The sequence below is a fragment of the Protopterus annectens genome, chromosome 15.part0 (assembly GCF_019279795.1).
Source record: "Protopterus annectens isolate FY-2018-M chromosome 15.part0, PAN1.0, whole genome shotgun sequence".
Classification (NCBI taxonomy): domain Eukaryota; kingdom Metazoa; phylum Chordata; order Ceratodontiformes; family Protopteridae; genus Protopterus; species Protopterus annectens.
The window spans coordinates 602,373,677-602,398,390 of NC_056749.1; the positions used below are offsets into that span (position 1 = coordinate 602,373,677).

Below are 24,714 nucleotides of genomic sequence, written 5' to 3' on the forward strand. Positions count from 1 at the left end.
GGAATTGAGTTTGTAGGTGCACTTGGTAGCTCAAGGCTGTGTTCCACAATGCCAAGGCTAGTCTGCAGAGGGGGTAAGACTGTGTACTCCCCTGCTTATGTACCACATAACCGTGGTGTTGTCCGTCTTTACCATTAGTTGTCCTGGAAGAATGTAGTCCTTGAAGGCTGTCAGAGCATTCTGTACAGCTAACATTTCTTTTTGATTGATATGCAGGTGCATTTGACTTGGGGTCCATTTGCCCTGAATGCACTTCCCTGCCAGGTGAGCCCCCCAATGCATACTCTGATGCATCTGTTGTTAGGGTTTGGGCAGCAGGGGGCAGTGTGAAAGGCAGTCCCTTGTTTTGGTGGCAGGCCTATGCCCACCAAAGGAACTCTAGGCGTAGGCAAGGTATGATAGAAATCATTGTTTCTAGGCTGTGAGAATGTTGACTCCATAGGCTTTTTAGATACCACTGTAGTTTCCTCATATGCAGTCTTGCATATGGAATTAAAAGAATGCAGGAGGCCATGAACCCCAAGGCTTGCAGTATTTGTTTTGCAGATAGCAGGGTTTTTGTGGCCACTTGTTTGAAGTAGGTTGCCAAATGAATTTACTTTTCTGGCGTGAGGGTAAGCCATCTGGGAAGTTGTATTCAAGCTTGCTCCCAGGAAGGTAATTTGTTGACAGGGTACCAGTCGATTTCTTTTCATTTATGGTGTACCCTAGACATGTTAGAACCCTTTTTACAAACGCCAGATGATTCAAAAGTATGTCCTGGCTTTCTGCCTGAATTAGACAATCGTCCAGGTATGGGTATATTTGAATACTTCTTTGCCTGCAAAATGCAATAACTGGAGCTAGGCACTTTGTGAATACCCTGGGCGCAGTAGATAAGCCAAAGGGTAGTGCAGAGAACTGACAGTGCGTGTAGCCTGCTTTGAAGTGTAGGTATCTTCTGCAAGATTCCCTGATTGGGATGTGCAGGTATGCTTCTTTTAAATCTAATGTTGCCAACCAGGCGTCTTTGCCTAGCATAGGAAGTAATTGGTAAAAAGTCAGCATCTTGAATTTTGGAATCTCAAGAAAGGTGTTTAGAGTAGACAGGTCCAGGATTGGACACCATGATTTGTCTTTTCTGGGTACCAGGAAAAGTCTGGCATAGAAACCTTGTCCCTTTTCCTCTTCTGGTACCAGATGAATAGCCCCCATGCTTAAGAGAGAAAGTACTTGTTTTTGAGCCTCTGCCCACTGATTCCCCACTTGGCGTTGACAACGTGTAAAAGTGAAATCTGTATCCCTGGGACACTATATTTAAAACCCATTTGTCCTGGGTAATGAGTTCCCAGTTCTCTGCATGAAGAGCAATCTTTCCCCCAAAGGGGAAATCAGAAGATAAGTGCTTGGAAATGTTAAAAGGAAGTCATTGAGACAATTTACCATACGGGGGTGTCTTGTTATTCCCAGACTTGGAAGTGGAGGCCCCCCCCACTGCTTAGTTTTGTGAGTCCCCTGGGACTGAAACTGGGGTTTTTGATGTGTCTGGGTTTGGTTTGAGAAGACATGGAAGGGGCTGGAAAGGACCAATTGTTAGAAGGCCAGTGCCTACTAAATCTAGGAGGCTGAACTTGTAAAAAATATTTAACAGTTTGCATAGATTTAGCTTTATCTTCCATCTTTTTAAGAACTTCTTCAGCCTTGTTGCCAAACAGGCAGTCCTGATTTAAAGGAGCATCCAACAATTTAGCTTTAACATGATCAGGCAAAGATTGCTCCTTAAGCCAAGCATGCCTTCTAAGCACAGACCCAGTAACAGCAGCCCTGCAAGAGGCCTCTAAAGAATCAAACCACATTGCAAAGTATGTTTTCCAACTTGTTCAGCAGAATGCATTAAATCCTGTAAGTCTTTATTTTCCACACAGTCATGAATCAACATCATTTTCTGCTTAAGTAGTCCAATAACATGTTGCTGATATTTTAACATATGAAATTGGCAGTTTAAAGCTCTAATTGCCAAGGTTGCTGAAGTATAAACCTTTTTACCCCATCTATCCAGCACCCTAGAGTTTCTTATCAGAAGGGGTAGGATTTTTAGCAGTAGATGCCTTAATGCCCTTAGGCCCCTGTAAAACAGTCTCTGGATCTGCAATAAGATTTTTGAAAAGGAACTTGTGGGACTCTGGGACCCTGTAGTATCAGTCAGGTTTACTGGGAGCAGGAGGCAGGGAATCAGGGGCCAAACTGGATTCCGAGAAAGCATCAACAACAATGTGTAATACAGGAGGAATAGCCAAACGCCTATGCTGAGGTAGGAGAAGGAAATCCCTAAGCCTCTTTTTTGAATTGGAAAATTCCTGGCTTTCCCAGTGAAAATGCTCCCTTAGAGTATGTAAGATTTCCCCAAAAGAAAAATCCTCAGGAGGGGAAGCAGAGGGAATGGAGTCCTCTGCATCAGAATCTTCATAAGTAGATAAGGGCAAATCCAGATCATCAGAAGAGTCAGAAAAAACAGAATCCTGATCAGAAGACTCATAATCAAGCTCAGCCCTACGCCTCTTTGGGGGGGGGGGGTGGCTATCCCTGATTAGAGTTATTAGATCTTCAGCCATTTTTATCATTTGTTTTTTAGGCATAGAGACCTGAGCATGTGGCCTGGGCATTGTTTTTTCAGACATGGATCGAGCTTTAGGCCTTAGTAATGAAGGAGGTGTCGATTTAATATGCAAGTCCGTTGGCCTGAATACACCCTCAGAAGCTGGCACCTGCACAGCGGCTCCGGACCCATCCAGACATCCTCGGGTTCCATAGTTGAAGTATCTCGCGGCATACCGGAATGGGTCTCAGTACAGGCCTGCGAATCAGAAGTACCGGGTATCAGGGGCTGCGAAAGCACCTCACCGAGTACTGGCGAATGGCTTAGGAGAAGCATCATCGGCAATTTTGGACCTCAGCGGCCTGTCTCTGTCTTTATCTTTGCATTTTTTCGGAATCCTGGTAGTCGGATGGCTAACCGACGACATTTCTGGATAATTAAACAAAGAACCAAAATATTTAAAGGCAAAAATATACTGACGATGGATAGTGCGCTGATTAAATAAAGCACAAAACCGACAGCAAGGTATGTCGTGGTCAGGGCCCAGGCAAGGAATACAGTACGAATGAAAATCTTTATGAGGTATTTGCTTTCCATAAGTAATGCAATTATTAACTTTTATTGACATCAGTAAGGAGCAAGAAAAAGTTTCCCCAATGGGGTACTTAGCTTTTAGTTGAAGACTTCAGTTCTGAAACTCGAAAACGAAAATTTCAGGAGCCGACCGGCACTTGCGAACTGCTTCTGCTTCAGGCACCGCACGGCAAGAAAGACTGATGTAATGGTGTCGGCTGCATGTTTTATACCCCTGATGTCATGGAAGAAGGGACAGCAACTGACGCAGGACCCAAGACTCTGTTAATCAGGCTGACAGAGTAACCTGCAAGCAGATTACCCCAAATGTAATGACTGCAACAGTGAAACACGAAGAACATCTGCCTGCTTGCAATTCCTGACATTCACCTAATGGGGAATGACTCAATCCTTAGGCTTTTTCCAACTCAAAGAATGAATGAGCTGAAATGCTCCAACTGTTGCTAGGAACAAGTGGGCCAGCTCTCACCCCACAGGAAAAAAACAGGTCGCATACAGGTCAGGAAAGAAGCCTGAAGATGCTTAGGTATGTCAAAAAACTGTGAATGTTGGAACAGACATTCACTATCCAAATATACTGGCAGGAATATGGGTAGATCCAAAAAATAAGCACAAAGGGATTGGTAAATGTCTAATTAAATGATGAGTCTTCACTTAAGTTTGTAATGCTATTTTGCCAGCTGAACATAAAAGGAATGTATCCACACATGAAGATCTTACCTAAGATACCAGAAGTACATCAGAGGGTATCATAATGAGCAAGACATTAACCAAAGGAAACTGAACCCACAATTTTCAACCTTCTTCTAAAAAGGCCCTGCCCTAATAATGTTATAAGCAAACCGTGAAGTAGCAGTATCCAATATAGAACAGGCTTTTAACAGTTCTTGTTAAAACCACAGGTCGGCGAAGACTGTTCACATATTTTATATTTTCCTGTCTCTTTAGAATCAGGATCTTTCCTTTTCTCTTGGTAGTTTTAAATTTCATTTGAAACTAACACGTAACTACCTTTTTCTGTAACTTCTAACAGTAGTATTAAAACTTCTGAACAGACAAAAAGCAATGGCATGTCATATACCTGAACAAAAAAAAGGTGGTTCAACTCACTAGGAGAAAACTGCAAACTTCAATGTTCTAAATATCTGTATTAGAATTGATATTCAAAGGTGTAACTATAAACTAGCTAAAAATGAATATTCTGAAACAAATTTCCATGCGTTACTAGGTTACACATTCACCTTTGATGCAAAGAAAGTCATAAGGCTGTGGATTCTATCCTCATACCAAGTGGTTGGACCCATTTTTTCCAATGCAAACTGCAGTGCAGCTCTAAGGGGGTGATACTGGAACTGACATCTGTTCAGCTGATGGAAGCTTAGGCAGAAGTTAAAAATTCCATGGAATTTGTTTAAAACAGTAGTGAAGTCTTGGTCAAATTTGTTTTCTTTTCTGCATCATTGCCACATTCACTGTTAAAGACCAGAGGCCCAATGGCACCAGCACAGATTAATTTTAAATAATCAACATGAAAACAACATATATTACCCAACATACCGGATGCTTGACAGAGTAATTTATTATCATATATTCATTATCCATAATGAGCCAAGATCTCAATGTCACAACATCCCTGTTCTTCAGTGGTTTTGGGCACTTCCCTGTAGAAACAAAAACGGTACAGTAAGTTGTAGTCAGACTCTACCCTGAAGTTCAAACATCTCTCTCCTGTAACAGGTAGAATAGTTAGTGCTTTGATTTTATTAGAAGAAACATTAGGTAAAACCAAAACATTTTCATTGACAAAATTAGACAAAGCATGACTGTGATCACAACATGCTAACTTCTACACAAAGAAGACACAGTAAAGGATAATTAAAATCAAGGTTCTCCCAGCCAGATGCACTATGTACATTACAAAAAAAAGCCCAACAGAACCAATGAATGTGGACTGAAGCTGCAGTACTATTGTTAATGGTGTACAGCAAGTAATATTTGCACATGTGGGGGAAGGATGAATACAACACCGAGTGAGTGATGTTCTCTGGTTAACCAAAAGAAGGAAATGGGCAGTTTGGTAAGCTGCAACTGTGTGCAGCAAAGTGGACAGTGCAGCGTAACTTGTGTCTGTAAAGGAAAGGGTGCAGTACAGGATATGGGGTGGCTATGCAGTATAATGTAATTTAGGATTAGGAAAAGAAGGGAACAATGCAGGGTGATTAGAAACTGTACAAAAGCAGAGGACACTACAAAAATATGTTCAGGGAGGGGATGGATGGCTTCGCCTGTAAGAGGCAGGATTTTTTTTTTATTATTACTTTGACTGCAATACATATCACTATGTTGTGAACACTGCTAAAATAGGCTACATAGCAACAGCAGAAAAAAAAAATAAACTATTGACAATGGGGATTTATCCAGAAACATCATTGAATACATAAAGAAATAAACAAATATGGCTCTGTAGCTGCTGCCTGTGCTGCACTACAAAGTAACTGCACCACTAATCTTTCCATCTGACATTAGACATACCGTGACATACAGGAATAAAGCCCCAACTATAGCCCAGGTGACCCAGGTTCAACTATCAACTCGTGCTTCTGAAAAGCAACAGGGGTAAGATGAGTGTGGCTATCCTGGGGAAAGGGTACATGCCTTGCATTAGATTCCTGGTGGAGACTGAGGACATACAAAAGAGCATCTTGTGCTAAAAGAGAATTCTTTGTGGGACCAGTGGTGGAGTCCATGAAGACGTGGGACAATAAGCACACATACCCACTGCCCACTGAATGTATACAGGTATGAGTATGAGGAAATGGAGAAGTTAGAGCTTAAGTAATGAAAAATACCCCCTGTGCAACAACACAACGCTGCACTAGGATGCCCTGATCTCCTCACCAGCATCGATTTTAGTAAGTTTGGGGTGGAACTGAAGAGTCATGTAGACTTAATGGACAAGGACAGCTACTGCTGGAAGCTAATGGTCAATGAATAGGTTAAAAAAAAATTCTTTCCATCTGCCATTGATAATTCCAACACACAAAGTGATCACTCCAGCTACCTACCAATCAAGCCCCCTTTATCCCTGTTTTGCACAGCTGTCCTTCACCATGTACCATGATAATACACATTTTGTACCTCTTCTTCACAGTAGGCACTAGCAGCAAGCAATTTGTCCACATATTTCTGATTAACCTTTCTGCATTCTCTAGCTTGCTATGCCCTTCACCAGGTAAATCAATGAATACTGTATGTGACATTTCATTTAACAGCCAGAAAATACTATATACAAAAGCAAAATAAACTCTTGATGTTCTGAATACTGAAAATCGCATATTCCCAAGTTAATGGCACACACAATTACTATGAACAGCATATTCTTTCTGTAACTAATGCACAGATCCTTTTCCAAAGTCAGGCTCCCGTGACTGTGTCAATAGCTTTTCTGATATTTATACACAGCTCTTTCATTCCCAGTCCCAAAATGGTGTGTATTTTTTGCACAAGTTTAAATGACATTTTTCAGATTACTTTATCTTGTAACCTTCCACTGCCATATTCCACACATCACTGCACTGCCCACTAACATTCCGGCATCACTACTTGATGCAATATAAGAAATGAACATCTCATGAAAACTAGTCCTAGCACTGAAAACCACAACTGTAGCAGAAAGCTCCCAATGTCTGCACTCTGCTTTCCCCACTGTAACCATTAACCTACCCAGTGAAGACCAAAACTCAAGCATCTTAGACAGCTAATCAATTTCTTATGAAGTACTAAATAAAAAGACTTAATTGAGTATAGCTCTATCACATCTCAGAATACAATTAAATTCCAAAATTATCCATACATAGTAAAATTACTTGCATACAGTACAGCACAATGTTCAATTAGTAATGGTCTCTCATAACCAATGTCATGCTAAAAGGATAATTTAAATTAAGGTTCTCCCAGCCAATTGCACTACATATATTACAAAAAGCAGCACAGCAGAACCAATGAATATGGACTGAGGCTAAAGTGCTACTGTTAATGGTGTACAGCAGAAGGACTTACGCAAACCAATGACTGGTGCGCTAAAGTCTTGGCCTCAAACACATCATCATACCCTTTGGCAAAGGCAATATCCCTGCAGATTACCATATTAATAACACCCTAAACTCTAAATCAGTGGTGAGAGATTTGGGCACATGGGTTGACAGCAACCTTACTTTGATCACCATGTCTCCACAGTGATAAGGAATGTCTTCTACGTTGCTCGCCTCATAAGCAAGGGCACAGCTTCCAGAACAAGAGAGACTATAACCCCCTATACTCTTCCCTCATCAGGCCAATAATAAAGTACAATGCTTCCTTTGGTATGTACCTAAATAGGCACCTGCCACAACTGCAGAGACCGCAAAGGTTTCTCACAATGAAATTTCAGGGTCTTCAACACATCTTACCTGGACAGACTGAAATCAGTCACTATACTCTATCATATAGACTACTCAATAGTAACATGTGCCTTGTTTACAGAGCAACCTCTGATCCTGCCTTAATGGAAATACTGCATATTCGTAGGTCAAATGGTACGTGATTGACTCGCTCGCTCTAGGGACCTTAACCTAGCATGTGACATCAACAGGACTTACTGGAGAGACAGATGCATCTCCCAGAGGTTGCCTCTCCTCTGGAATAAACTTCCAATACAGGTTAAACAGAGCACCTTGTTAACCCTTTTTAAGTGTAACTTGGATGACTGGATGGGAATTCGCAAATTCACCCCAGGGTTTCACCTGTGTCCCCTCTTGGATAAGGGCATTCGGTGCAGATTTAGATCTGCTTATAACACAGACCATATCAGCATTTACAAGCCCAGCCAGAGTGTGTTTGGCTTTTGCCACCCTTTTAAATAAGTTTACTATACCCTTTTAAGGTTAGTTTATTGTGCCTCTGTCTAGCAGTGATGCAGAAGTGATCCCTAGGGTAAACCTACAATCTCTCATCCACTCGTCAAGATTTCTCTTGAAGAGAAGCAGTGAGGGGCTCTGTCTGACATGGACTGGGATTCTATTCCAGAGTGATGGGAAACTCTGGGTCATAAATCTGTCCCTCCAGCATGTTCTATTAATTTCTGTGCTGAGGTTTAAGTCTCTCGAGCACGTAGCTCTAAGGGATTTGGATTTTCTGAGGTGGAGCATGTCCATTAAATCTGGGTTTGACATGGCTTTATAAGTCAGGCACAGATCGCCTCTGAGCAGGCGGTATGCAACTGAGTATAGCTGGAGTTTCTTTAACCGGGCAGCATAGGTCATCTGCGAGTCCCTTGATCTTCTTGGTGAGGTACTTTTGGGGTCTTTCCAGTTGCTGCAGGTGTTGGGTAAGGTACATCCCAAATGGGGCATTGTATTCTATTATGGGCCTGATGAGTGATGAGTAGAGGGGCACAATGACCTCTCTTGATCTAGATGTGAACCCTTTCGTGATAAGGTGGGCTATATAGAAGGTCTTTCTAACCACTTTGGCGACGTGATTGTCAAAGGAAAGATTGCTATCCACTTGGGTCCCCAAATCCCTAATTACTTCTTCGGTGCTTAATGGATTACCACTATGTGGTAAATTTGTGGGCACTTAAAGGGGATGACTATGCACTTTTTGGCATTTAGCTTTAGGCCATGGTTCTGGCACCAGTTATCAGTCTCTGAGAGACCCTTTTGGAGGATGTCTGTGGTCAGTTGGCGAGTCGATTATGTCACCCAGTTTGCAGTCATCTGCGAACTTGGTCAGCCATAGTCCTCCTGTGTTAGCCTGTACCTCAGAGAAATATATACCGAACAAGAGAGGTCCCAGGACTGAGCCTTGTGGGACACCACTAGTAACTGGTTTCGAGTCTGACATAGCTCCCGCAATTCTGACCATGTGGGTTCTATCCTTGAGCCAGTTTGTAACCCATCTTATGACATAGGGGTTGATATTTAAGCTGGAGAGCTTATTTATGATGCCCGAATGGGGTATTGTGTCAAAGGCTTTTGCGAGGTCCAGGTAGGCTGTGTGGACTACCTTCCCTTCATCTATGGCCTTGGTGACTGTTTCAAAGAAGTCAACCAGGTTCAGGAGGCAGGATCTGCCCTTAAAGCCAAATTGGGTAGGATCCAGCGTCTGCAGGTCCCCAATGTCTTTGTTTATGAGCTCCATGATGATCCGCTCCATAGCTTTGCAGACCAGGCTAGTCAAACTTATGGGGCGATAGTTTCCAGGGTCCGATGAGGCACAGCATTTGTGGAGTGGGACCACTGTTGCTGTACGCCATTCCTTGGGTACATATCCTGTACTAAGGCTGAGGTTGAACAGTAACTTTATATGAGGTTTTAGCTCTTCTTGGAGCTCGTGTAGGACGCAGCCCGGGACACCGTCCGGTCCCATTGATGCTGTGTTTTTTGCCTTGGAGAGGGCAGCTCTCACCTGAGCATCTGAGATGTCAGGGAGGAGACTCTCTGCTGGGATAGATATTTTCTCTTTTGGGGTTTTGCACTGAACCGGTCTGCCAGGATGCTGGCTATGTCTGTGGGTTCAGTGTATTTTTTGTCATTTTGGATGAACTCTGAACATATCTGGTAGTTGCCACCCAGGTTTCTCACATAACTAAAGAAGGCCTTGTGATTATCTTTGGTGTCCTGTGCAATTTTTCTCTCGAAGCTGGCCTTGGATGATTTTATGAGGGACCATAGTTTTATGCTAGTACTGATCAGAGATGCCTTCCCTTTTAGGGATTTAGCTCTATCATGTAGTAGCTTCCTTCTTTTGTTGTAAAGCTTATTTATGGCTGGGATCCACCAGATTGGACGCCTGCCTTTGCAGGATTGGGGCTTTGAAGGATGTCACCTCGGTTTTGAGAAGTGTGAAGTTAGCTTTTGAGAATTTTTTCACTGTGGTTTTCTGGGCTGGGGGTGAGGTCGGGATGTGGATGTCCAGTGAGATTAATATATGGTCCGATCTTACCAATGAGGGGTATACTTCTGGTGTGGAGCATAGAGTCCCCATGTTAGTGATGATCAGGTCCAGTATGTCTTCCCTCTTGTGGGAGTGGTGGCTAGTTGTTTCATAGCATTTGAGTTTATAAATTCAAGGAACCTTTGGGCTAGGGCAATGGGGCTTGAGTAATGCTCCCAGTCTATGTTTGGGTAGTTGAAATCACCCAGTATAATGGTGTTTGGAGAGACCTTCATATTCTCCAGTGTTTTCAGGAAGGCTGAGTGAGGTTCCCAAGTTTTAGAGGGTGGTCTGTAGCAGGCTATAAACTGAAAGGCAGTTTTGCCCACTGTTAGTTGCAAATGGATGGTCTCTGCTGCTTCATGCAGTGCCACTAGCCTGGAGGTGTGAGTATCTTTGATGAATATGGATACTCCCCCTCCTTTTGTGGTTCCGTCTGAGTTTTGGGGCCGAAAAGCATGGTATGAGATATAGCCTGGTAGTGCTGGTGTGCTCTCGGGAGCCTTGAACCAGGTTTCTGTCATTGCACAGATGTCAATATTCTTCATACTGAGGAGAGCTTCGAGTGAATGCATCTTGATGTTTAGACTTCTGGCATTGAGTAGAGTTACCCTTGGTTTCTTTTTCTCTGTTATCTATGGAGGTGGGTTTGTCCTTCGAGTCTTGCCTAAAAAAGGCACTATGGGGGTGGCAAGAGCCTTTGCCAGTATCCGAAAGCCCAGGGGTGATAGATGCAATCCATCCCTAGCGAAGCAACGTGGCTTGTCGAGCATGTCATCCCAGGCTGACAGACACTGGATCCCCTTTGAATGACACCAATACTTCAGCCAATTGTTAAAATCTATCATTTTGTCTTTATATTGTGGCATCATTCTTGGTGAGGGTAAGATGCTACTCAAGGTCAGGGTCATACCGGCCTGGGCTACATGATCATAGAGCTCCTCTATGTCTCTTTTCATGTAGTCCAGGGAGATACGTTTCAGGTCATTCACACCAGCATGGACAATGACAGTCATATTTGTACTTGCTTTGGAGTGATGTGAGTGTTTGCGTTATGTGGCGGATCCTGGCGCCCAACAGGCAGCTTACCATGACCCTCTCCTTGTTCAGTCTAGTGAGTGGGATGTCAGTGTGTCTGACAATAGAGTCACCTATTACAAGTGTATCAGGTGTGTTGTTTAGCACACTGACTTTGTGAATTATGTGTTACACGTGTTTTGTTTTGGGGTAGCAGGTGCTTGGATGTCTGCTTTGGAGGTCTCTGCTGCTTAGGCAGATTCTTATTTAGAGCCTCCAAATATGTTTTGATGTGTTTATGTGTTTGGTTAGACGTTGTGGTAGGTCTATGTGAGACTGGATTTGTGGTGCATGTGGTTACCTTCTCCTCCTGACTGACTGGGCCAGTACTGAGTTGAGAGAGCTCAGCCTCCAGTTTTGCTATATGGTTGCATCTCTCACATACATTTGAGCTTGTTGGGAGGAGGAGAGTGTTGTCTGTGTACATGAGGCAGTTGTAACATTGCCTCAGGATTCCCAGATTCACCAGCTGGACTGGAGAGGAAACCAGCATCTGTCCTTTGGTCATGCCAGAGGAGTATAGGTAACTCCTTTTTAACTGATCAAAAAGGACCAATAGGGGCCGGGTGCTCAAGGGAGTATCTAGGGATGTGGTGCTTTTGGTTTATTAGTGCTAACTTATATAAAATTGCTTGTATGAGCAAGTGCAGGGCTTTAGATAAAAAATAGGGTCCTTATTTTAAGAGTTAGAGCAGTTTTAAGGGAAAAAGTGAAGAGTAGACTTTGTGGAGCCGAAAAAGGTTTAAGCCCGATTAAGCGGCGCTGCCCGATGCTGTGCTATGCGCAAAGCCGCGCCAAAGCGGCTTTTATACAGGGGGACTTGAAAGAGCTAGAAATTAGCCCAAAATGGCCAATAAACTACAAGATTCTTGTGCTGGGATCACTCCTCCAGGGACAGATAGGCTGCTCAAAGCTCCCCACTCCCACTGGTGAACAAAGAAGCTTCCTTCTATCCAAGTAAGGAAATGGGCAACACAGGAACTATCCACAAGTCCAGAATACAGCAAAGCCTGTATTAGGGACTATTCTAGGTCAGGAAAGGTGGGAAACAAGGATTTTTTGGGGTTTTTTTTTCTTTTTTTGCAAGACAAACAGCAGAAAATGCAGTAAATATTTAACACGGGATAGCGCTGTTGTCAATGACTGCCTGGCTGTGGGTAAGGTGAATGGCTGTCCCGTGTTGTGGTGACAGGCTGTTGCCCACCATCGAAACTCCTGTTGCAGGCAGGGAATAAGGGTAATTATTGTTCTTAGGCTGTGGCAATGTGGAGTCCAAACACTTTTTAGATACCACTGAAGTTTCCTCATATGCAATCTTGCATATGGAATTAGGAGAATGCAGGATGCCACGAAGCCCAAAGCCTGCAGAATTTTTCTTGCAGATAACTGGGTCTTTGTTGCCAATATTTTGAAATAAGTAGTCAGTTGTCTGTGTTTGTCTGGCATGAGATAAGCCATCTCGGCAGTTGTATTTAAGCTTGCACCAAGGAATATTATCTCTTGAGAGGGTACGAATTTTGATTTATTTTCGTTTACTGTGTACCCTAGACCTGTTAGTAATCTTTTTACAAAAAACAGATGCTGTAGTAGGATGTCCTTGTTCTCTGCTTGACTAAGGCAGTCATCCAAGTAAGGATATATTTGTATTCCTCTTTGTCTGCAAAATGCAATCACTGGTGCCAGGCATTTTGTGAAGACCCTGGGCGCAGTAGATAAGACAAAGGGCAGTGCAGAGAACTGGGAGTACATTGAGCCAGCTATAAATCTGTGGTATCTTCTGCATGACTGTCTGATCAGTACATGCAGGTATGCCTCTTTTAGGTCTGAAGTCACTAGCCAAGCCTTCTTGCCCAGCATGGGCAGAAGCTGCTGCAGAGTTAACATTTTGAATTTTGGAATATCCAGGAATGAGTTTAGGATAGACAGGTCCAGTATTGGTCTCCAAGCTTTGTCCTTTCTGGGCACCAAGAATAGTCAAGTAGAATCCTAGTCCCTGCACTTGTGTGGTACTAGCTGAATGGCTCTCATGTCCATGAGCGATAAAACTTGTTTTTATGCGTCTGCCCATTGGTTGTGTGGCAGGTCTGGCATACCGTTTGGCCTTGGCAGGGTGTGAAAGTGGAACCTGTAAGCCTTGTGATATGATATTTAAGACCCATTTGTCCTGGGTGATCATGTGCCAATTTTGTGAAAAAAGTACTAGTTTCCCCCCAAAGGGGCTGCCAGAAGATAAGTGCTTAGTACTGGCAGAGGAAAGTCATTGAGACTGTTTCCTGTATGGTTGATTTTTCCTCTCCGCTTTTGGAGGTAGAAGCACCCCATTGTTTAGGCCTGTATGAGCCCTGGGGTTGTGATCTGCCTGTGGGGCGTCTATATCTGCCTCTTTGTGGCCTGTGCATTTTTTATAAACTCCGGTAGTCAGTTGTTCCGACGGCATTATATAACTGAATCTTCTGCCAAAGTAATGAAATGCAAAATCGTACAGACGCTTAATAGTGCGTTGGTTAAATTTAGCACAAAACCAACAACTAGCGATGTCGTGGTCAGGCATAGGCAAGGAATACAGTAAGAATGAAAATCCTTGTGAGGTATTTGCTTCCCACAAGAAATACAATTATTAACTTTTCCTGACATCGGTCTGGAGCAAGAAAAAAGTTTCCCCAATGGGGTACTTAGCTTTAATGAAGACTTCGGTCGAATTTGAAAATCCCAGGAGTCGGCCAACTGGCACTTGCATACTGCTTTTGCTTCAGGCACCATGTGGCAAGAAAGACTGGAGAAAATGGCGTTGGCTGCATCTTTTATACCCCTGGTGCACCGACGTCAGGGAGGAGGCAACAGCAACCGACGCCGGACCTAGACTTTGGAATTTGGGCCGACTGCGGGTAGCCTGCCAGCAGGATAACCCAATTGTAATGACTGCAACAATGAAACACGATGAACATCTGCAATGCTGTTAGTGGGCACTCATATTACAGCATCCCCTTGTGATATGAATAAAACAGGTATGTTGGAACTTAAGGATATACATTCTGATGGACAATACAGAATCTCCACTGCCCACATGAACTGTGCACTTACATGCATAAAGCAATTAAATTAGAACTCTAGTAATTTGAACTAATTAGAAAGGTACAGCTCTACAGTTCTGGATGGCTAGAATTCCAAAATTAATCTTGGTAAGTCATAATACAGAGACATTTTTACAAAATTTTCATCATCTGTTCATCTGTACTTGGAGAGTGGTAGCAGTGTTAATATGGTGGCCACAGATTATGCAAGAGTACATTATCCGTTATTGTTTAATGAGAAACAGACTTTCTTTAAAGATTCTAACTTGGTCAGACGATTTGAAGCAGCTGTGCACAACACAAGACACTGTGCAAATGGCATTCAGCTCTGAGCTAGAAAGCTTGATCGAATGGAGTCAGTGCACTGGATTAAGAGATTCAAGGATCTGTTTGATGCATTTTTTTTTAAGTCAGGGGGTTTCTTTGACTTGCCCTTTCATGATAAAGTACTTGCAGTTTAACAAATATTTTTACCTTCCTCTTATCCTGATAATTTGCCCCACTACCACATTTTTTTGCCAACAAACATCTTTACAAAATTTTCACGTATAACAAATGACCTGAAATGTACCTCCCTGGACTACATGAAGAGAGACATGGATGAGCTCTCCGATCTTGTAGCCCAGGCAGGTATGACCCTAGCCCTGAGTAGCATCCCGCCATCACCCAGAATAATACCACAGTACAAGAACAAAATGACTGACTTCAACAACTGGCTAAGCTTCTGGTGTCATTCTAAGGAGATCCAGTATCCGTCTGCCTGAGATGACATGATCGACAGACCACAATGCTTTGCCAGAGATGGCCTGCACCTGTGGCCCTTGGGATTCCGGATACTGGCTAAGGCTCTTGCCACCCCTATAGTGCCTTTTTAGGCAAGGTTCAAATGACAAATTCACCACTGTAATAGGTACAAGCAAGCAAAATCTGAGGGTAATGCTACTCTGTGCTAGAAGTCTAAACCTCAAAATGCATTCACTCGAGGCACTCCTTAAAATGGAGAATACAGACATCTGTGCAGTGACAGAGACCTGGGTACAAGGCTCCAGAGAGCACCCCTGCATTACCAGACTATAATTCATACCACACCTTTCGGCTACCTAACCTGGAATGAAACACTAAAGGCGGAGGCGTGTCCATATTCATTAAGGATATCCACACCTCCAGGCTAGTTGCTCAGCATAATGCATCCGAAATTAACCAAGTGCAACTAACTCTGGGCAAGACCACAATCCAAATTGTAACTTGCTACAGATCCTCTACCATGCCCTGGGATTCCCACTCCTCATTTCTTGATACACTGGAAAATATTACAGTACAACCCAACACCCTAATAATGGGTGATTTCAACTACCCCACCGTTAACTGGGAAAACTACTCGTACTAATTCTTTTGCTCAACGTTTTCTGGAATTCGTAAACTCCAATGCCTTGGATCAACTTATCCACACCCCCACCAGGGGCAGCAATATCCTAGACCTGGTCATTACCAACATGAGCGACCTGTGTTCCACACCAGAGGTCAATTCCTCGTTGGTCAGATCCAACCACAAGCTAATCACCCTAGACATCCACATCCTGCCCCCACCCCCCATTAGGGAAACAATTGTAAAACATTTCTGTAAAGCCAACTTCACACTTCTTAAGACGGAAGTGGCAAACTTCACGACACCCATGCAGATGGACAATAAAGGTATGACTGCCGAATCCTACACAGATGCACTTTATAAGCACTTACACATGTGCATGGATCGTGCTATCCCCCAAAAAAAGGAAGCCAATCTGGTGGTCCCCTGCCATAAACAAACTCTACAACAGAAGAAAGAAACTGTTGCAAAAAAGAGTAAAATCCCATGATTGGAGGAACTCCCTGGTCAGCCTCAGTATGAAGCGGAGATCCCTCATAAAATCCTCCAAAGCTAGTTATGAAAACAAAATTGCCATTGATTCTAAAGACAACCACAAAGCATTCTATAGCTATGTCAAGAATCTCAATAGCAACACTCAGATCTGCTCTGAGTTACAGCACAATGGCACTAAATATACAGAACCAACTGATATTGCCAACATCCTGGCAGATGGGCTCAGTGCTAACTTTACCCCCCCTCTCAACCCCTAAAGGGCCCATCTCTATACCGGAAGAATGCAAAGTTCCTGTAATCATGGCTGCACAGGTAAAAACCATACTCTCCCATGCCAAGAACACAGCATCCATGGGACATGACAACATCCCAGGCTGCGTTCTACATGAACTACAGGATAAACTAGCACCTCACCTAAGCACCATGTTCAGTTATAGCCTCACCTCTGGCTTTGTGCCCACTGAATGGCGCACAGCAACGGTTATCCCACTCCACAAAGGGGGAGCCACCACGGACCCCGGGAACTACAGCCCCATTAGCCTAACGAGCCTGGTCTGCAAGGCCATGGAACGTTTCATCATGGAAGTTCTAAACAAAGACATTAGTAATCTCCAAACTCTGGACAACAATCAGTTCGGGTTTGTAAAAGGCAGATCATGTCTCCTAAACCTGACAGACTATTTTGAAGCAGTCACTAAAGCCGTAGACGAGGATAAGGTGGTTCAAACAGCCTATCTAGATCTCACCACGGCTTTTGCCACCATCCCCCACTGTGGAATTATATATAAACTCATTAAACTAGGTATAAGTCCCTATGTCACAAGATGGGTTGCCAACTGGCTCACTGACAGAACCCACACTGTGAAAGTAGCAGACTCCAAATCCGACTTCAGACCAGTGACAAGTGGAGTACCACTGGGTTCAGTCCTGGGTCCTCTCCTGTTTGGTATTTACTTTTCTGAAGTACAGGCTAACATAGAAGGTCTTTGGCTAATGAAGTTCGCAGATGACTGCAAACTAGGAGCCATAAATCGAAACACCCAACGATGTGGACATCCTACAAAAGGGCCTCACTGAGACAGATGCCTGGTGTCAAAGCTATGGCCTCAAGCTCAATGCCAAAAATTGCATTGTCATCCCCTTTGGTAAAAACTCTGTACCCATGAGCTACCACATAGGTGGTAGTCTACTTAACACAAAAAGTGTGATAAGAAACCTTGGGACAGAGGTGGACAGTAGTCTCTCCTTTGATAATCACATCGCCACAGTAGTCAGGTAAATCCTTCTACGTGGCACACATCACAAAAGGTTTCTCATCCAGGAAAAAAGAGGTCATTGTTCCACTCTACTCGTCACTCATTAGACCAATTATAGAGTACAGTGCCCCTTTTGGTATGTGCCTCACAAGACACCTACTACAACTGGAAAGGCCGCAGAAATACCTCACAAAGAGGATTACCTGCCTCAAACAGATGACCTATGCAGACCATCTCAAATAAACTTTTGCTTTACTACTTCGCATATCGCCTACTCAGAGGCAATCTCTGCTTAACATAGAAAGCTATGTCAAACCTAGAGCTGTTGGATATGCTCCACTTAAATAAATCCCAATCCCTCCGGGCTACACTCTTTTGGGACCTAAACCTTGTCACCACAATAAACAGAACATGCCGGCGGGATAGATTCCTGTCCCTGAGACTTCCTATACTCTGGAACAAACTACCTATCTATATCAAACAAAGCTCCTAATTAACACTCAAGAAAAATCTTGATAATTGGATGGTAAATAGGAAATTCACCCCGGGGATCACCTCTGTGGCTCTGCTCGTCAGGGACACAGGAAAATAATTTTCTTGGGTGGCAAAAGCCAGGGTTCCTTTTTGGCTAGGCTTATATAGGTCCTAGGGCCAATAGCCTAGTACCTACCTATGAACCTATGATCTTACATTTATATAAATGAAAAATAAACATGACACCATTTTAGTTGCAAACAGTACAAGTCACAGACACCACCGAAACAACTATAGTTGTAAACATTATATATACATCACTTAGAATCTATCTAGTCACTGTCAGTTAAGCATTATATGGTTCATTCAAGTCCTGCCTTTTAAACCTCATTCCTGTTCTGCATGTATTTTTCCCACAATTCCCATTTTTTCCTATGTAGTTTGCCCCCCCCCCTTTCTAAAGATCCCCAATTCCAGTTCTATCGCTGTTACTATATTCACTACTTACACTAAAGTTGGCTTAAACTTTGATTTCCATTTTCTAGTAATTGTTTTTTTTTTTGGCAGCCACTGTAATTAGACTCAGCAAGGCTTTACTATGTCTAGGTAATTTCGATTCTGTATCATAACTCAAAAAAATAAATCTCCCCAGTCAATCAATCTGCTCACCCAGCATCTCCGACAGAGTGGACTGCAGGGAATCCCTAAATGTCTGCCAGCTCATTGCACACACAAAAAAATGTTCGCAGCCACCTCTTTCTTGCCCATCACAATTCCAATATTTGCTATTCACCTGAGGAAAAATTATTTGGGAGTCTACTTGGGGTATAAAAATATCTATGCAAGCACTTCCAGGCAAGGATCCTAAATCTTCTAGACTTTGTTTTGTATCTGGGAGATGTACATATATCCTCCCATTGTCTCTTTGTGAATTGCTTAATCAAACTCTCTTCCCAATCCTCCGTTTCTTATAACTATTATGCAATAATTTATATGCTGTTAAAAAAGAAATAATTAGTAATGCCCCACTACCACTTCTGCTTTCTTTTCAGCTTTGCCTTAGATTCTACAATGACCTCTGCAGAAGGATATGAAAGTCAACTTAATGGTTTAAGAGGAGTATCCTTAGACTGAGCTAAGTCCACACATGGTTGCAGTCTGTAGGTCAGTGGGTGTTGGTAAACTGATAGACTCCTGCTATAGCCTTTATGGTAATGGAGAGTTAAGGATGGTGTTTAATTTATACCACTTTTTTTATAGCTGCAATATCATGAGGATATGAATATCTCCAGCTGTTTGTTGTATGTGCTTTGGATTGTCTTACTTCTAACACGGCCTATTTTAGTATGAAGTAAGGGATGAATGCAGACGCATCCAAATTTAAGTATGCCTTTTAACACAATGTTACATATTAGAAGTGTTCTTTCAGTTTCTTGATCTAAATTAACTTTAACGATGCTTATTTCTTTTCAATTGGGTTTGGCTAGGAGCTCCTACATGGGGAAGGGACTTGGTGTCTCAGTAATTGGCTTTCCGACTGATGGGAAAAGATCCAAGACCCCATTTTAGGAGGATCATCCTATCCTTCTCAGATTTCTCAAGGTCAAAGGCTGCTCCCCTAACTTGGAAGTCAAATCTTTAAGCACAACTGTCTGTTGTTTTTTTACTGTTTGGTTCGTGTGCGTGATTAGCCTGGCAAGAAGGATATGGCAGGATGCATTAGGTTACCTTGCCAATGTTCAGTAAGCCAGCACCAGTGCTTATTAGAACAGTTTAGCATCAAGAAAGCAAGCTAATTTTTGTTTAAGACATTTTATCATTTGCATGGGCATCCGCAAGCTCCAGAAATCAGTGGGGTAACTTAATATCTTATGCAACTGTGCTCAGTTAATGTAAATGGTCTGAAAGCTAAGTTGAGAGAAGCAAGATACTGTTTTACATGCAGCAGAAAAAGGCTGATGTTTCGTTCTTGTAAAAAATGCATTTAGGTATGGTAAACATGGCAGGTTTGGGAAACATGGTTTTAATGTTTTCACTGGAATAGTGTACACCTCTTGTAAAAAGGCTTCACTACACTGGATAAAGCCTTTGCCACCCATCTACTGCCTTTTTATAGGCAGTGTACCCTTACAGAATTCCTAAATAGCAAACGGGCTCAAAATTGGTACATCACAGGGGCACTACTCAGTGCTCAGAGTCTGAACAGGAAGATGCCTGAACTGAAGACTCTCCAGCAGCTCAAGCACATCCACATTTGTGTAATTATGGAGAAAATTTAAATGCAATAACAGCACTCCCTTTATGCCAGGGTTTAGTGCCCATTATGTCTTCAGGACATTGGGTGACAGTGGGGGAGTATCTGTAATTGTCGAAAATACCCTTATCTCACATCAAAATTATCCACTACTCTAATCTGGAGGTTCAAATCACAGTTAACAAATCCAACTATTCCTTCAATGTTAGCTACAGATCTCCACCAATGTCTCCAAAAGATTATGAATTACCTTAACACCATTGAGAGGTTAAATAAAACAAACACCTTCTTGCTAGGAGATTTAATTTACCCAAGCATTAACTGACACATTTGCACCTCTAAATGGATATGGTCAACAGTTCCTAGACTCTGTTAATGCCAATGCTCTACAACCAGAGCAGTCAACTTTTCAGGTATCAAAACTGGGACATGGGGATGTGGTCAATATGACATCAGAGTGGGTATGAATAAAACTCAAAATGGAAATAACTGAATTAACCCTGGAAATCTGGGACTTCTCGATGCTCTGTGGTGCACTTTGGATCTCCCCACCCCCCAACCTTTGGATTTAAGGTACCGACAGTTTCCAATACGCTAAGGCAAATACTTGAGCGAGTACATGACTTACAGATGGGAAATAGCAGAGTACAAAGAAAAAGCAAGAAATATGCTGTGGCCAGGAATGTCACCTCTAACACAACAAGTTAGTACAGAGTTGTGTTCCCTGTAATTTATACCATAATAGCCCAAAGACAAGTTAATAGTATACCCAGCAACAGAAAGTTAGAACATGCCTGAAAAGTGCAAGTCATCTCTAAAGATATGAACCTTTAATGAACGGTGATCAGCATAGCCTGCATTAAGCACCCATAAACCCCGTGGCCATGGGAGCCCCAAAATGACTTGGCATTGAGGGGGCCACCAAGGAACACAAGACTGGTGACCAAATACAGTAAATGTGTGGTTGCAGGTATGGGTATAATTTCAGTTACAAAATGAATGTGTTATGCTTCACATTGCTGCCACTGCTAGCTTTTTTTTGCAGTTTTTTTTTTTTGGTTGCAAGCAAGCAGAAGCGCGATTTTGCTGTTCAACTACAATCCATCAAGTCCACATCTAATTGCTGCATCAGTCTTCTGGGCAGTGTCGGTGCACTTAAATGTGGAAGTGGCAGATGTAGGATTACTTTTGTTTTTGCAAACTGGTAGAAGATTGCAGCTTAATCTGGCATACTGACCTAAGCCTTCTGTCTTAAAAAGGAGAGATACCCAGAAAATAAGTCACCTGAAACAAATAGCCTATCAGGACTCCGCTGATGGCAAGGCGCACAAAGGAGAAATACTTTAACAGGATCAGCATAACGGAATTGGCAAGAAAAATCTGGTAGAGTTGTATCTGAAATGGGACTAGGCAGGAAAGTAAGGTTTAAAGAGGAAGCAGTCAAGCTGTAAAGACAGAAACACTGGTTATAAACTCAAGATCCAGAGCATGGTAAGTTGTGGATGAGACCAAGCAATTCATGGGCTTTTTATTACTGGAAATCTAATGTCCAAGGATGACGACAGAACCACCGAATAGCTAACTGCAAAATAAGAGAACATTCAGATACTGGAGTAAAATTAGAAAAAGTACAGTTTTGTACCTACCATAAATGTAGATGTTCGAGGATCTACATTGCTGCAGTCATGACCTGTGGGTAGTCCGCTGTCCTCGGTCGGCCCGAATACCAAAGGGCTAGGCTGGCGTCGGTCATTGTTGCCTAGAGCTGACGTCAGTACGCAGTAGTACTTAAGCGCATGACTGACGCCATATCCTCAGTCTTTCTTGCCCCAGATGTCAGAAGGCCTAAAAAGAAAGGCCAAAGCCAAAAATAGGAAATGCCCAACAACCACCAGAGTGTAAGTATAGAATATCTCCAAACCAAACCCAGCAACCCCAGCCTATAGAGGGGAAGGAGTGAGGAAAATTGGACTGTAGCAATGTAGATCCTCGAACATCTACATTTATGGTAGGTACAAAACTGTACTATGTTCTTCGTCTCACATTGCTGCAGTCATGACCTGTGGGTATAATCCCAAAGCAAAGGAAAAGGGAGGCTGGCAAATTACAAAGCATTAGGGGCTGCTAACATGCCCTGTAAAACTGCAGTGGCAAACCCAGCCCTGGACTTGGAATAGAGAGGAGATGGTAATGCTTAGTGAAAGTGTGTACAGAACTCCAAGTAGCTGCCTCCAAAATATCCTTAGTAGCTACACCCTCAAAAGCAGTAGAAGTGGCAGTAGCCCTAGTAGAATGAGGCCTGATCCCAGCAGGGACATCCTTCCCATGATGAGAATAACAAACAATACAATGACCAATCCACTTTGAAATAGTCTGCTTAGAAACAGCTTTCCCTGTGAACTCAAAGCAAAAGAAACAAATAACTGTTGAGTCTGTCTGAACTCCTTAGTTCTGTTCAAGTAGTAACGTAACTGCCTGTGGATATCCAAAGAATGCAAGACTTTTTCCCCTTTATTTTGGGGGTCAGCATAAAAAGTAGGCAAATGAATAGACTGATTTCAAGGCCACACTAGAAATCACTTTAGGCATAAAAGTAGGGTTAGTCCGCAAAGAAACTCTATCCTTATGGGATATCAAAAAAGGTTCAACTGCCATGAGAGCCTGCAATTCAGAAACCCTCCTAGCAGAAGTAATGGCCAACAAAAAAGCAGTCTTCCAAGACAAAAACTTCAGTTCAGACGTAGCTGCAGGTTCAAAAGGAGGTAAAGTAAGTTTCTCCAAAACAAAATTGAGATCCCCGGAAGGAGTAGGAGCTCTACGTGGGGGTCTTATATTCTTTGCCCCTCTAAGAAATTGTTTGAACAAAGGATGAGAAAATAAAGGCGGGTCACAATCATAGTGAGCAGAAATGGCTGCAGCATGAACCTTCACAGAAGAGAATGACAAACCCTTGTCCAGTAATTCAGTAAGGTACTGTAGTGCAAAACTCAAATTAGGCACTGAAACATCAAAACCTTTAGCAGTGCTCCAAAGAAAAAATCTCTTCCATTTATCAGCATAAACTTTTCTAGTGCTAGGCCGCCTAGCTTCCAAAATGACATCTAAAACCTGTTGAGGAAGCTGAAACCCCACCGGCTCCATCACAGAATACGCCAGGCTGTCAGATGGAGGGACTGCACCTGAACATTGAGAAAATGATTGTTTGACTGGGACAACAAATGAGGAATCTGTGGCAGAGGCCAAGGAGGCTCCTGGATTAAACTCCTCAGCAGAGGATACCAATGTTGACGTGGCCAGTCTGGTGCTATTAGAATCATGCAAGGCTTGTCCCGTCTGACTTTCAAGAGTACCTTGGGGAGAAGAGGTAGAGGAGGAAAAGCATAAACATGAAGGTTGTTCCAACTGAAAGATAGAGCATCCACTTTCCAAGCATCTGGGTGGAACATCTTTGAGCAAAATTTTGGAAGTTGAAAATTCAGTGGGGAAGCGAATACATCTATGTCTGGAGTTCCCCAAGCCACAGTCAATTGTTTGAAAATCTGAGGATCCAGTTTCCACTCATGGGGATCCACCATTTGTCTGCTCAAAATATCTGCTAGGGAGTTCTGTGCTCCTGGCAGAAACCTTGCTTGAAGATTGATTCGCAAACCCAGAGGTCTCCCATAAAATCATTGCTTGTCTGCAAAGAGGGTAGGAATGGGTTCCCCCCTGCTTGTTGATGTACCACATGACTGTTGTGTTGTCTGTTTGTATCAACACCTGTCCTGGCTGAAGTAGTTCCTTGAAGGCCATCAAAGCAAATTGAACTGCTAACATCTCCTTCATGTTGATATGCAAATGTAGTAGTTTGGGAGGCCACATGTCTTGTATCCATTTTCCATTGAAGTGTGCTCCCCAAGCCAAGTCCGAGGCATCCGTCGTTAGGATCTGACTCGCCTCTGGTCGGGACACAGAGTGTCCCTTGTTTAGGTGACATTCCTGAGCCCACCATAGTAATTCTTTCTGGATGCAAGGTATAATCCGAATGACAGTGTCCAAACTGTGGCAGTGTTGAGCCCACACACTTTTGAGATACCATTGTAGCTTCCTCATATGCAGTTTGGCATTGGGAAGTACTAGAATGCAAGATGCCATGAACCCCAAGGCTTGGAGGACTGTCCTTGCAGTCAGCCTGGACATTACTGATAACTGCTGAAAGTAGAGAGGAAGAGTTCTTTGTTTGTCCGGGGTCAGAAATGCCATCTGAGAGGCTGTATTCAGTCTCACACCCAGAAAGCACATGTCCTGAGAGGGCACTAGACTGGACATTATTCCGTTCACAGTATACCCTAGACACCTTAAGACTGCCATTACATACTGGAGATGCTGTAGTAATTTGTCTTTGTTTTGAGCAAGAATCAGGCAATCGTCCAAATAAGGATAAATTTGTATTCCTCTCTGTCTGAAGAAAGCAATCACAGGAGCCAGAACGTTTGTGAACACCCTGGGCGCAGTAGATAAGCCAAAGGGCAATGCAGAGAATTGATAATGTGAAGTACCAGCCCAAAATCTCAGGAATCTCCTGCAGCTGGGCTTGA

General features: G+C 42.9%; 1 protein-coding gene across 1 annotated transcript in view; it reads right to left on the bottom strand.

Annotated features, from left to right (window-relative positions):
- The window catches only part of LOC122789946 (START domain-containing protein 10-like), a 416,602-nt gene that overhangs the window by 135,059 nt on the left and 256,829 nt on the right, over positions 1-24,714 (bottom strand). Inside the window, exon 3 of the mRNA XM_044057434.1 lies at positions 4,727-4,830. Within this exon, the coding sequence (XP_043913369.1) occupies positions 4,727-4,830 (104 nt within the window). The remainder of the gene's footprint in view (positions 1-4,726; positions 4,831-24,714) is intronic.